This window comes from Diorhabda sublineata, chromosome 6 (genome assembly GCF_026230105.1).
Source record: "Diorhabda sublineata isolate icDioSubl1.1 chromosome 6, icDioSubl1.1, whole genome shotgun sequence".
Taxonomy (NCBI): Eukaryota; Metazoa; Arthropoda; class Insecta; order Coleoptera; family Chrysomelidae; genus Diorhabda; species Diorhabda sublineata.
In genome coordinates, this window is record NC_079479.1 from 703,044 (window position 1) to 717,489 (window position 14,446).

At 28.8% G+C, this 14,446-nt stretch overlaps 1 protein-coding gene across 2 annotated transcripts in view; it reads left to right on the forward strand.

Moving 5' to 3' along the window:
* Positions 1-14,446, forward strand: part of LOC130445560 (NADPH--cytochrome P450 reductase) — a 35,885-nt gene extending 21,439 nt beyond the window's left edge. For both annotated transcript variants that reach the window (XM_056781259.1, XM_056781258.1), the window contains exons 5-10: positions 4,967-5,091; positions 5,194-5,379; positions 5,435-5,758; positions 8,856-9,347; positions 13,534-13,782; positions 13,951-14,446. In XM_056781259.1, the coding sequence (XP_056637237.1) occupies positions 4,967-5,091; positions 5,194-5,379; positions 5,435-5,758; positions 8,856-9,347; positions 13,534-13,782; positions 13,951-14,095 (1,521 nt within the window). In that variant the 3' untranslated portion in view covers positions 14,096-14,446. The remainder of the gene's footprint in view (positions 1-4,966; positions 5,092-5,193; positions 5,380-5,434; positions 5,759-8,855; positions 9,348-13,533; positions 13,783-13,950) is intronic.

A 14,446-nucleotide genomic window follows, 5' to 3' on the forward strand; every position in this document is an offset into this window, starting at 1 on the left:
TTACTAAAAAATCTTTTTCGATAATAAATTTCGAACCCCAATTCGAGAAAACATTTTTTTTTAAATCAAACTTTTAAAATATCGATTTCCCCCTGTAAATCCAGAGTTATTTCAAGTTTAAAAACATCCACTTCGTAAATAACAAAAGCAGGAACCTTCTTTTTACTAAAAAATCTTTTTCGATAATAAATTTCGAACCCCAATTCGAGAAAACATTTTTTTTTAAATCAAACTTTTAAAATATCGATTTCCCCCTGTAAATCCTAAGTTTTTTCAAGTTTATAAACATCCACTTCGTAAATAACAAAAGCAGGAACCTTCTTTTTACTAAAAAATCTTTTTCGATAATAAATTTCGAACCCCAATTCGAGAAAACATTTTTTTTTAAATCAAACTTTTAAAATATCGATTTCCCCCTGTAAATCCAGAGTTATTTCAAGTTTAAAAACATCCACTTCGTAAATAACAAAAGCAGGAACCTTCTTTTTACTAAAAAATCTTTTTCGATAATAAATTTCGAACCCCAATTCGAGAAAACATTTTTTTTTAAATCAAACTTTTAAAATATCGATTTCCCCCTGTAAATCCTAAGTTTTTTCAAGTTTATAAACATCCACTTCGTAAATAACAAAAGCAGGAACCTTCTTTTTACTAAAAAATCTTTTTCGATAATAAATTTCGAACCCCAATTCGAGAAAACATTTTTTTTTAAATCAAACTTTTAAAATATCGATTTCCCCCTGTAAATCCAGAGTTATTTCAAGTTTAAAAACATCCACTTCGTAAATAACAAAAGTAGGAATCTTCTTTTTACTAAAAAATCTTTTTCGATAATAAATTTCGAACCCCAATTCGAGAAAACATTTTTTTTTAAATCAAACTTTTAAAATATCGATTTCCCCCTGTAAATCCAGAGTTATTTCAAGTTTAAAAACATCCACTTCGTAAATAACAAAAGCAGGAACCTTCTTTTTACTAAAAAATCTTTTTCGATAATAAATTTCGAACCCTAATTCGAGAAAACATTTTTTTTTAAATCAAACTTTTAAAATATCGATTTCTCCCTGTAAATCCAGAGTTATTTCAAGTTTAAAAACATCCACTTCGTAAATAACAAAAGCAGGAACCTTCTTTTTACTAAAAAATCTTTTTCGATAATAAATTTCGAACCCCAATTCGAGAAAACATTTTTTTTTTAAATCAAACTTTTAAAATATCGATTTCCCCCTGTAAATCCAGAGTTATTTCAAGTTTATAAACATCCACTTCGTAAATAATAAAAGCAGGAACCTTCTTTTTACTAAAAAATCTTTTTCGATAATAAATTTCGAACCCCAATTCGAGAAAACATTTTTTTTTAAATCAAACTTTTAAAATATCGATTTCCCCCTGTAAATCCTAAGTTTTTTCAAGTTTATAAACATCCACTTCGTAAATAACAAAAGCAGGAACCTACTTTTTACTAAAAAATCTTTTTCGATAATAAATTTCGAACCCCAATTCGAGAAAACATTTTTTTTTAACTCAAACTTTTAAAATATCGATTTCCCCCTGTAAATCCAGAGTTATTTCAAGTTTAAAAACATCCACTTCGTAAATAACAAAAGCAGGAACCTTCTTTTTACTAAAAAATCTTTTTCGATAATAAATTTCGAACCCCAATTCGAGAAAACATTTTTTTTTAAATCAAACTTTTAAAATATCGATTTCCCCCTGTAAATCCAGAGTTATTTCAAGTTTAAAAACATCCACTTCGTAAATAACAAAAGTAGGAATCTTCTTTTTACTAAAAAATCTTTTTCGATAATAAATTTCGAACCCCAATTCGAGAAAACATTTTTTTTTAAATCAAACTTTTAAAATATCGATTTCCCCCTGTAAATCCAGAGTTATTTCAAGTTTAAAAACATCCACTTCGTAAATAACAAAAGCAGGAACCTTCTTTTTACTAAAAAATCTTTTTCGATAATAAATTTCGAACCCCAATTCGAGAAAACATTTTTTTTTAAATCAAACTTTTAAAATATCGATTTCCCCCTGTAAATCCTAAGTTTTTTCAAGTTTATAAACATCCACTTCGTAAATAACAAAAGCAGGAACCTTCTTTTTACTAAAAAATCTTTTTCGATAATAAATTTCGAACCCCAATTCGAGAAAACATTTTTTTTTAAATCAAACTTTTAAAATATCGATTTCCCCCTGTAAATCCAGAGTTATTTCAAGTTTAAAAACATCCACTTCGTAAATAACAAAAGCAGGAACCTTCTTTTTACTAAAAAATCTTTTTCGATAATAAATTTCGAACCCCAATTCGAGAAAACATTTTTTTTTAAATCAAACTTTTAAAATATCGATTTCCCCCTGTAAATCCTAAGTTTTTTCAAGTTTATAAACATCCACTTCGTAAATAACAAAAGCAGGAACCTTCTTTTTACTAAAAAATCTTTTTCGATAATAAATTTCGAACCCCAATTCGAGAAAACATTTTTTTTTAAATCAAACTTTTAAAATATCGATTTCCCCCTGTAAATCCAGAGTTATTTCAAGTTTAAAAACATCCACTTCGTAAATAACAAAAGTAGGAATCTTCTTTTTACTAAAAAATCTTTTTCGATAATAAATTTCGAACCCCAATTCGAGAAAACATTTTTTTTTAAATCAAACTTTTAAAATATCGATTTCCCCCTGTAAATCCAGAGTTATTTCAAGTTTAAAAACATCCACTTCGTAAATAACAAAAGCAGGAACCTTCTTTTTACTAAAAAATCTTTTTCGATAATAAATTTCGAACCCTAATTCGAGAAAACATTTTTTTTTAAATCAAACTTTTAAAATATCGATTTCTCCCTGTAAATCCAGAGTTATTTCAAGTTTAAAAACATCCACTTCGTAAATAACAAAAGCAGGAACCTTCTTTTTACTAAAAAATCTTTTTCGATAATAAATTTCGAACCCCAATTCGAGAAAACATTTTTTTTTTAAATCAAACTTTTAAAATATCGATTTCCCCCTGTAAATCCAGAGTTATTTCAAGTTTATAAACATCCACTTCGTAAATAATAAAAGCAGGAACCTTCTTTTTACTAAAAAATCTTTTTCGATAATAAATTTCGAACCCCAATTCGAGAAAACATTTTTTTTTAAATCAAACTTTTAAAATATCGATTTCCCCCTGTAAATCCTAAGTTTTTTCAAGTTTATAAACATCCACTTCGTAAATAACAAAAGCAGGAACCTACTTTTTACTAAAAAATCTTTTTCGATAATAAATTTCGAACCCCAATTCGAGAAAACATTTTTTTTTAACTCAAACTTTTAAAATATCGATTTCCCCCTGTAAATCCAGAGTTATTTCAAGTTTAAAAACATCCACTTCGTAAATAACAAAAGCAGGAACCTTCTTTTTACTAAAAAATCTTTTTCGATAATAAATTTCGAACCCCAATTCGAGAAAACATTTTTTTTTAAATCAAACTTTTAAAATATCGATTTCCCCCTGTAAATCCAGAGTTATTTCAAGTTTAAAAACATCCACTTCGTAAATAACAAAAGTAGGAATCTTCTTTTTACTAAAAAATCTTTTTCGATAATAAATTTCGAACCTCAATTCGAGAAAACATTTTTTTTTAAATCAAACTTTTAAAATATCGATTTCCCCCTGTAAATCCAGAGTTATTTCAAGTTTAAAAACATCCACTTCGTAAATAACAAAAGTAGGAATCTTCTTTTTACTAAAAAATCTTTTTCGATAATAAATTTCGAACCCCAATTCGAGAAAACATTTTTTTTTAACTCAAACTTTTAAAATATCGATTTCCCCCTGTAAATCCAGAGTTATTTCAAGTTTAAAAACATCCACTTCGTAAATAATAAAAGCAGGAACCTTCTTTTTACTAAAAAATCTTTTTCGATAATAAATTTCGAACCCCAATTCGAGAAAACATTTTTTTTTTAAATCAAACTTTTAAAATATCGATTTCTCCCTGTAAATCCAGAGTTATTTCAAGTTTAAAAACATCCACTTCGTAAATAACAAAAGCAGGAACCTACTTTTTACTAAAAAATCTTTTTCGATAATAAATTTCGAACCCCAATTCGAGAAAACATTTTTTTTTAAATCAAACTTTTAAAATATCGATTTCCCCCTGTAAATCCTAAGTTTTTTCAAGTTTATAAACATCCACTTCGTAAATAACAAAAGCAGGAACCTTCTTTTTACTAAAAAATCTTTTTCGATAATAAATTTCGAACCCCAATTCGAGAAAACATTTTTTTTTAAATCAAACTTTTAAAATATCGATTTCCCCCTGTAAATCCAGAGTTATTTCAAGTTTAAAACCATCCACTTCGTAAATAACAAAAGTAGGAATCTTTTTACTAAAAAATCTTTTTCGATAATAAATTTCGAACCCCAATTCGAGAAAACATTTTTTTTAACTCAAACTTTTAAATTATCGATTTCCCCCTGTAAATCCAGAGTTTTTTCAAGTTTATAAACATCCACTTCGTAAATAACAAAAGCAGGAATCTTCTTTTTATTGAAAAACCTTTTTCGATAATAAATTTCTAACCCCAACTCGAGAAAACGTTTTTCTTTTTAAATCAAACTAATTTAAAATATCGATGTCCCCCTGTAAAATCACAGCTTCTTTGCTAGTCCAAAAAAAAAATCGTAGACTGCAAAAAATAACATGGCCGAAGTTACCAGACAAAGAGAGAACAAGTGAATGAGAAAGAAGGAAGAAATTACAGCCAATCAGCGAATCTGTATCCACCTGTTCTCAAAACAATTCTTCCCCCGTCTCTTCTTCCTAAAACATCGAAGTTATTGTGATGATTTTATCGAGTATTATTGTTCGTTTTACGCGATCCCGATGTGTTGTTTAACAAAATAGCGGCTAAATATTTTTGAAAAGTGTTTACCAATGTATCAATGAACGTTTTCCATGAATAAAAACCTTTCCAGGTATTTGGATTGGGAAATAAAACGTACGAACATTATAATAAGGTGGCAATATACGTCGATAAACGTCTGGAAGAACTAGGAGCCACCAGATTGTACGACCTTGGACTTGGAGACGATGACGCGAAGTAAGTAATTTCTCGAATCCCCTCGTATTAAAAAAAAAATGGATAATAATACATAAAAACGTGTTTTTTATACGAGGTATCAGAAAAAAATTATTATTGCAGCATCGAAGATGATTTTATTACTTGGAAAGATAAATTTTGGCCGGCCGTTTGTGAACATTTCGGTATCGAATCTACGGGGGAGGACATCAACATGCGTCAATATAGACTCGAGGAATTCGACGAGGCCCCAGACAGGGTTTTCACGGGAGAAATGGCCAGACTACAGTCTCTCAAAAACCAAAGACCGTGAGATATTTTTATATATAAATATTTTATTTTATTATATTTTTGTTTATTTCAGGCCGTACGACGCTAAAAATCCGTTTCTTTCTAAAATTAAGGTTAACAGGGAGCTGCATAAAAGCGGGGACCGGTCCTGTATGCATATCGAGTTCGATATCGAGGGGTCTAAAATGCGTTACGACGCCGGGGATCATTTAGCGGTTTACCCCATCAACGATATCGAATTGGTTGAAAAATTGGGGAAATATTGCGCTAAAGATCTAAATACTATATTTTCTTTGATTAATACCGACGAGGAATCCAGCAAGAAACATCCTTTCCCTTGTCCTTGTTCCTACAGAACTGCCTTGTTGCATTACGTGGATATCACTCAGAATCCCAGGTAAGAGTTACATCATACTTAATCCATTTTTGTTTAAAAAGAATTTTTTTCATCTAAATTATTTCGAAATTATAAAAAAACTTTTTATTTACATGAAAAATAAATTATGTTGTAACAGTTCGAGTAGGTCCGGACCTGTTGTTTGTTTACATTACCTGTCAATAAAATTCTCTAGTGTAAATCTATTTCATTCATGCGTCATCAGTGTTGCCAGAATGTAAAATTTTCCTTCTATATTAATAAATTTTTTAAATAAAAATTTTACACCTAATTACATAATGCATTTGTATAAATATTCTATTTTTATTAACATTGAATAAATAATTGCGTAAAACCAAATATGAATCGTCATTTGTTACAAGATTCATTTCTATTAAAAAAGTTCGACAAAAAAGCTTGACAACACTGTTTCAACTTGATACAAGTTAAGATTGTTGTAAATAACGAATCAAATTTACATGTTGCCAAGTTTGCTTCTATTTCGGAAATCATTTGAAATTGATAATAACATTTTGAAATACGAAAATTTGTGAAATGAAGTGTTTTGAGAATTTTTATTTCGTTGTAACGGCCATTTAAAACGGCGTTTAGAAGTTTGAAAGATTTTCTTCACTTAGAAAATAAATACTAAGAAAAAATTTCAGATTACAAAAATTATGGTTTTATAAATGTATTAGAATTAAATTAATTATTTGGAGAATTTTTATTTTGTTGTAATGGTCATTTAAAAACTTTCTTAGAGGTTTAAAAGTTTCTCATTCTATTATAGGAAATTTAACAAAATCAGTTCGGCAACACTGTTTTAATCAGATCCATTAGCTCGTTCATTTAAAACTGCAGTCTACTTAACAACATATTTATTAATTAGTATATTTTCAATAGTAATATATCAAAAATTAATTGTATTTATTCAAATTATGGGAAAAAAATTTAGTACATTGATCTTGATTTTTTGTATTTAACATTTTTTTAACGAAATATTTATTATGACGCTTGGCAACTATGCAACTCTTTCTAACTGCCGCCATGATTGATAAACCAAATAGAATTTACATGTTGCCAAGTTTTGATTCTACTTCGGAAATAATTTTTAAAAAATAATATTCTTTGAAAAATGTTTGAAATATAAGAAAATTTCAGGCATCACAGTTGAAATGAATTAATTGCTTAGATATTTTGATTTTTTGTATCGAAGTATCGAAAGAAACCAATCTTTTAGGGATCGTGAATCAATACATTAAAGCTTTAAAAAAATCGTTCAGTTATTGAAAATGAAATTATTTCCTTAGAAATATTATAAAAAAGTGTTTTTCTTTTTATATCATAAATTTTATACATCAATCTTAATATTTTATATTGTAATACTTTTTCAAGGAAATGTTTGCGATGAAGTTTGGCAACGATGTAACTAAACTCTATGTTATATATTCCGCCATGATTGATGTAGTAAATAAAATTCACATGTTGCCAAGTTTTGATTCTACTTCGGAAATAATTTTTAAAAAATAATATTCTTTGAAAAATGTTTGAAATACAAGAAAATTTCAGGCATCACAGTTGAAATGAATTAATTGCTTAGATATTTTGATTTTTTGTATCGAAGTATCGAAAGAAACCAATCTTTTAGGGATCGTGAATCAATACATTAAAGCTTTAAAAAAAATCGTTCAGTTATTGAAAACGAAATTATTTCGATAGAAATATTATAAAAAAGTGTTTTTCTTTTCATATGAAACAAATTTTATACATCAATCTTAATATTTTATATTCAATACTTTTTCAAGGAAATGTTTGCGATGAAGTTTGGCAACGATGTAACTAAACTCTATGTTATATATTCCGCCATGATTGATGTAGTAAATAAAATTCACATGTTGCCAAGTTTGATTCTACTTCGGAAATAATTTTAAAAAAATAGTATTCTTCGGAAAATGTTTGAAATATAAGAAAATTTCAGGCATCGCAGGTGAAATAAATTAATTGCTTGGATATTTTGATTTTTTGTATCGAAGTATCGAAAGAAATTCAATCTTTTAGGTATCGTGAATCAATACATGAAAGCTTTAAAAAAAATCGTTCAGTTATTGAAAACGAAATTATTTCGATAGAAATATTATAAAAAAGTGTTTTTCTTTTCATATGAAACAAATTTTATACATCAATCTTAATATTTTATATTCAATACTTTTTCAAGGAAATGTTTGCGATGAAGTTTGGCAACGATGTAACTAAACTTTATGTTATATATTCCGCCATGATTGATGTAGTAAATAAAATTCACATGTTGCCAAGTTTTGATTCTACTTCGGAAATAATTTTTAAAAAATAATATTCTTCGAAAAATGTTTGAAATATAAGAAAATTTCAGGCATCGCAGGTGAAATAAATTAATTGCTTGGATATTTTGATTTTTTGTATCGAAGTATCGAAAGAAATTCAATCTTTTAGGTATCGTGAATCAATACATGAAAGCTTCAAAAAAAATCGTTCAGTTATTGAAAACGAAATTATTTCGATAGAAATATTATAAAAAAGTGTTTTTCTTTTCATATGAAACAAATTTTATACATCAATCTTAATATTTTATATTCAATACTTTTTCAAGGAAATGTTTGCGATGAAGTTTGGCAACGATGTAACTAAACTTTATGTTATATATTCCGCCATGATTGATGTAGTAAATAAAATTCACATGTTGCCAAGTTTGATTCTACTTCGGAAATACTTAGAATAAAATAATTTTGTTCGAAATAAATTTGAATTATAAGAAAATTATCTTATTTTTTGAAACATCGATACAAAAAAAAAGTTTTTAAATGAAAATTATTTTGATATAATAATTAAAAAAAAAATTTATCCACATATACTTATCTCATAGTTGAAACTTTTTCAAGGAAATTTTCTACTGTGACATTTGGCAACGATGTAAAACTTGTTTGCGTTATACCTTCCGCCATGATTGTTGAACCGATTTACACGTTGCCACGTTTAATTTTATTTCCAAGATAAATTTTATTTTAGTTTTAGTTTTATTTCAATAATTTTGTTTGGCAAACTAAATCGATTGAAAAATTAATCAAAAAATCGATTTCCATAGAACTCACATCTTGAAAGAATTGGCGGAATATTGTAGCGATCCCGCCGAAAAAGAAAAATTGAAATTAATGTCGACCACCACCCCGGAGGGCAAAGCTCTATACCAACAATGGATAATCGAGGACAACAGAAACATCATACATATTTTGGAAGACATGCCTTCCTGTCATCCAGCTCTCGATCATTTATGCGAATTATTACCGAGACTCCAACCGAGATATTATTCGATATCCTCGTCTCCGAAACTTTATCCGAATACGGTCCATATAACGGCCGTCGTCGTCGAATACGACACCCCCACCGGTCGCCACAACAAGGGCGTAGCCACCACCTGGTTGAAAATGAAGATTCCCGATCCGGAAAAGGAACTTCCCACCGTTCCTATATTCATACGGAAATCGCAGTTCAGATTGCCGACCAAATCTCAGATTCCCATCATTATGATCGGACCCGGTACCGGATTTGCACCGTTCAGAGGATTTATACAAGAACGGTAAACATTGATTGAATTATGTCCATTTACTTATTTAATCCACCCCGTATAAACATATTTTTTTATGTTGAATTCAACGCCTTGTTTGTGTTTCATTTGGATTTTCTCTTATAAGTCCTACGAAGCTTGACTTAACCTACAATTTTTTTCGATAAGTCCTATGAAACACTTTGAATTTTTTTTTTAACTTTTCCAAAAAATATCCGGAGTACGATGAAACACCTAAAATTTCCCGATTTTTAAATTTTACTTTGAATTTCCTCAATAAGTCCTATGAAACGCGTTGTTGTTTCAAAATTTTCGGACTTCGTCATCGATTTAACTTGATAAGTCCTATGAAACACAAATTTTCGAATTTTATATGAAATTTCCTCAATAAGTCCTATTGATTTCATTCTATTTGTAAAATATTCGGACTTTGTCACCAATTTAACTAAATAAGTCCAATGAAACTCCTCGATTTTTCCAAATTTTCGAATTTTACAATTTATTTATGCAATGAAACACCTTAAATTTTCTGAATTTTTGGATTTTACCCTCAATTTCCTCCAATAAGTCCTATAAAATACTTTGAAATTTCTATTTTTTTGGGTTTTACTATCATTTTACACCGAATAAGTCCTATAAAACATTTGAAACTTCAATTTTATTTTTCAAGTCCTATGAAACATCTTAAATTTTCCACATTTTTGGACCTTGCAGTCGGTTTTCATCAATAAGTCCTATAAAACATCTGAAACTTCCAATTTCCATTAATAAGTCTTATGAAACACTTCGAATTTTCTACGTATTCGGATTTTATCCGCATTTTTCATCAATAAGTCCTAATAAAACATGTAGAACCTTCAACTTTCTCCAATAAGTCCTATAAAATACTTCGAAATTTCTATTTTTTTGGGTTTTACTATCATTTTACACCGAATAAGTCCTATAAAACATTTGAAACTTCAATTTTCTTTTTCAAGTCCTATGAAACATCTTGAATTTTCCACATTTTTGGACCTTACAGTCGGTTTTCATCAATAAGTCCTATAAAACATCTGAAACTTCAAATTTCCATTAATAAGTCTTATGAAACACTTCGAATTTTCTACGTATTTGGATTTTATCCGCAGTTTTCATCAATAAGTCCTAATAAAACATCTAGAACCTTCAATTTTCTCCAATAAGTCCTATAAAATACTTCGAAATTTCTATTTTTTTGGGTTTTACTATCATTTTACACCGAATAAGTCCTATAAAACATTTGAAACTTCAATTTTCTTTTTCAAGTCCTATGAAACATCTTGAATTTTCCACATTTTTGGACCTTACAGTCGGTTTTTATCTATAAGTCCTATAAAATATCTGAAGCTTCGAATTTCCTTCAATAAGTCTTATGAAACACTTCGAATTTTCTACGTATTCGGATTTTATCCGCATTTTTCATCAATAAGTCCTAATAAAACATGTAGAACCTTCAATTTTCTCCAATAAGCCCTATAAAATACTTCGAAATTTCTATTTTTTTGGGTTTTACTATCATTTTACACCGAATAAGTCCTATAAAACATTTGAAACTTCAATTTTCTTTTTCAAGTCCTATGAAACATCTTGAATTTTCCACATTTTTGGACCTTGCAGTCGGTTTTTATCTATAAGTCCTATAAAATATCTGAAGCTTCGAATTTCCTTCAATAAGTCTTATGAAACACTTCGAATTTTCTACGTATTCGGATTTTATCCGCATTTTTCATCAATAAGTCCTAATAAAACATGTAGAACCTTCAATTTTCTCCAATAAGCCCTATAAAATACTTCGAAATTTCTATTTTTTTGGGTTTTACTATCATTTTACACCGAATAAGTCCTATAAAACATTTGAAACTTCAATTTTCTTTTTCAAGTCCTATGAAACATCTTGAATTTTCCACATTTTTGGACCTTACAGTCGGTTTTCATCAATAAGTCCTATAAAACATCTAAAACTTCGAATTTCCTTCAATAAGTCTTATGAAACACTTCGAATTTTCTACGTATTTGGATCTTATCCGCAGTTTTCATCAATAAGTCCTAATAAAACATCTAGAACCTTCAATTTTCTCCAATAAGCCCTATAAAATACTTCGAAATTTCTATTTTTTTGGGTTTTACTATCATTTTACACCGAATAAGTCCTATAAAACATTTGAAACTTCAATTTTATTTTTCAAGTCCTATGAAACATCTTAAATTTTCCACATTTTTGGACCTTGCAGTCGGTTTTCATCAATAAGTCCTATAAAACATCTGAAACTTCCAATTTCCATTAATAAGTCTTATGAAACACTTCGAATTTTCTACGTATTCGGATTTTATCCGCATTTTTCATCAATAAGTCCTAATAAAACATGTAGAACCTTCAACTTTCTCCAATAAGTCCTATAAAATACTTCGAAATCTCTATTTTTTTGGGTTTTACTATCATTTTACACCGAATAAGTCCTATAAAACATTTGAAACTTCAATTTTCTTTTTCAAGTCCTATGAAACATCTTGAATTTTCCACATTTTTGGACCTTACAGTCGGTTTTCATCAATAAGTCCTATAAAACATCTAAAACTTCGAATTTCCTTCAATAAGTCTTATGAAACACTTCGAATTTTCTACGTATTTGGATCTTATCCGCAGTTTTCATCAATAAGTCCTAATAAAACATCTAGAACCTTCAATTTTCTCCAATAAGCCCTATAAAATACTTCGAAATTTCTATTTTTTTGGGTTTTACTATCATTTTACACCGAATAAGTCCTATAAAACATTTAAACTTCAATTTTATTTTTCAAGTCCTATGAAACATCTTGAATTTTCCACATTTTTGGACCTTACAGTCGGTTTTCATCAATAAGTCCTATAAAACATCTGAAACTTCAAATTTCCATTAATAAGTCTTATGAAACACTTCGAATTTTCTACGTATTTGGATTTTATCCGCAGTTTTCATCAATAAGTCCTAATAAAACATGTAGAACCTTCAATTTTCTCCAATAAGTCCTATAAAATACTTCGAAATTTCTATTTTTTTTGGGTTTTACTATCATTTTACACCGAATAAGTCCTATAAAACATTTGAAACTTCAATTTTCTTTTTCAAGTCCTATGAAACATCTTGAATTTTCCACATTTTTGGACCTTACAGTCGGTTTTCATCAATAAGTCCTATAAAACATCTAAAACTTCGAATTTCCTTCAATAAGTCTTATGAAACACTTCGAATTTTCTACGTATTTGGATCTTATCCGCAGTTTTCATCAATAAGTCCTAATAAAACATCTAGAACCTTCAATTTTCTCCAATAAGCCCTATAAAATACTTCGAAATTTCTATTTTTTTGGGTTTTACTATCATTTTACACCGAATAAGTCCTATAAAACATTTAAACTTCAATTTTATTTTTCAAGTCCTATGAAACATCTTGAATTTTCCACATTTTTGGACCTTACAGTCGGTTTTCATCAATAAGTCCTATAAAACATCTGAAACTTCAAATTTCCATTAATAAGTCTTATGAAACACTTCGAATTTTCTACGTATTTGGATTTTATCCGCAGTTTTCATCAATAAGTCCTAATAAAACATGTAGAACCTTCAATTTTCTCCAATAAGTCCTATAAAATACTTCGAAATTTCTATTTTTTTTGGGTTTTACTATCATTTTACACCGAATAAGTCCTATAAAACATTTGAAACTTCAATTTTCTTTTTCAAGTCCTATGAAACATCTTGAATTTTCCACATTTTTGGACCTTACAGTCGGTTTTCATCAATAAGTCCTATAAAACATCTGAAACTTCGAATTTCCTTCAATAAGTCCTATAAAATACTTCGAATTTTCTATTTTTTCGAACTTTACCGTCATTTTACACCAAATAAGTTCTACAAAACATTTGAAACTTTCAATTTTTTCTAACAAGTCCTTTGAAACACCTCGAAATTTCTACGTATTTGGATTTTATAATCAGTTTTCATCATCAAGTCTTATGAAACACCTGTTAATTTAAACGTTTTTGGGTTTGCTTCGATAATTTTTATGAAACACTTCGAATTTTCCTCATTTTTGGATATAACCTTCAAATTTTTTTACGAAACACTTCTCCCTCCATCTTTAGACGACACTTTCTACTTTTTAAATAAATCAAATGAAGAATTTCCAATTTTCCTCCATAGAAATCACTGTAAGGAAGATGGGAAACCCGTAGGCGAAACTGTACTGTACTTCGGCTGCAGAAAGAAGAGCGAAGATTTCATCTACGAAGAAGAATTATTAGACTACGAAAAGAAAGGTTTAGTAACTTTGCACCTCGCCTTCTCCAGAGACCAACCCCAGAAGATTTACGTGACGCATCTATTAGAAAAACAAGCCGACGAAGTCTGGAAAATAATCGGCGACAATAACGGACACGTTTACATTTGCGGGTGAGTAACTAACTAAAAATTCCCTCGATCTCCTTATAATTTCGAAGTCCGGCAACGTCGCTCGAAATAGATCGCGCGCTAGAATTCCCTCGATCTCCTTATAATTTCGAAGTCCGGCAACGTCGCTCGAAATAGATCGCGCGCTAGCTTTATGAATTTTTTTTCCAGTGATGCCAAATCGATGGCGACCGACGTTCGCGCTATTCTCACGAAAATTCTTCAGGACAAAGGATCGATGACTGAAGAACAGGCGTCGGCTTACCTGAAGAAGATGGAAACGCAGAAACGTTTATCGGCCGATGTGTGGAGTTAATGAAATCCCCCAAATTAGTTTTTCAATTATTATTATTTTTTTTTGTTAAGGTGACTTTTTATCATTTTTAATATTCCGGCTGTTATTTACATCAATTAATACATTGGTGACTGTATGTTATATAGATTTTTAAAAACGATGCATTTAATTTAATAGATAATTCCAGTGCCTTTTAAATCACGTTTCCGTTATTATTTTTGACAGATTTATGCGAAATTCCAAATAATAAAAAAATATATTTTTTCATACATTTCTACGTAAATCTTTGTAATATGGAAAATTTTTAACATTAAAAACATTTTGCTCGCTTTTCCTTATAAATATTTAATAAAAATAGATTATTTTTAAAAA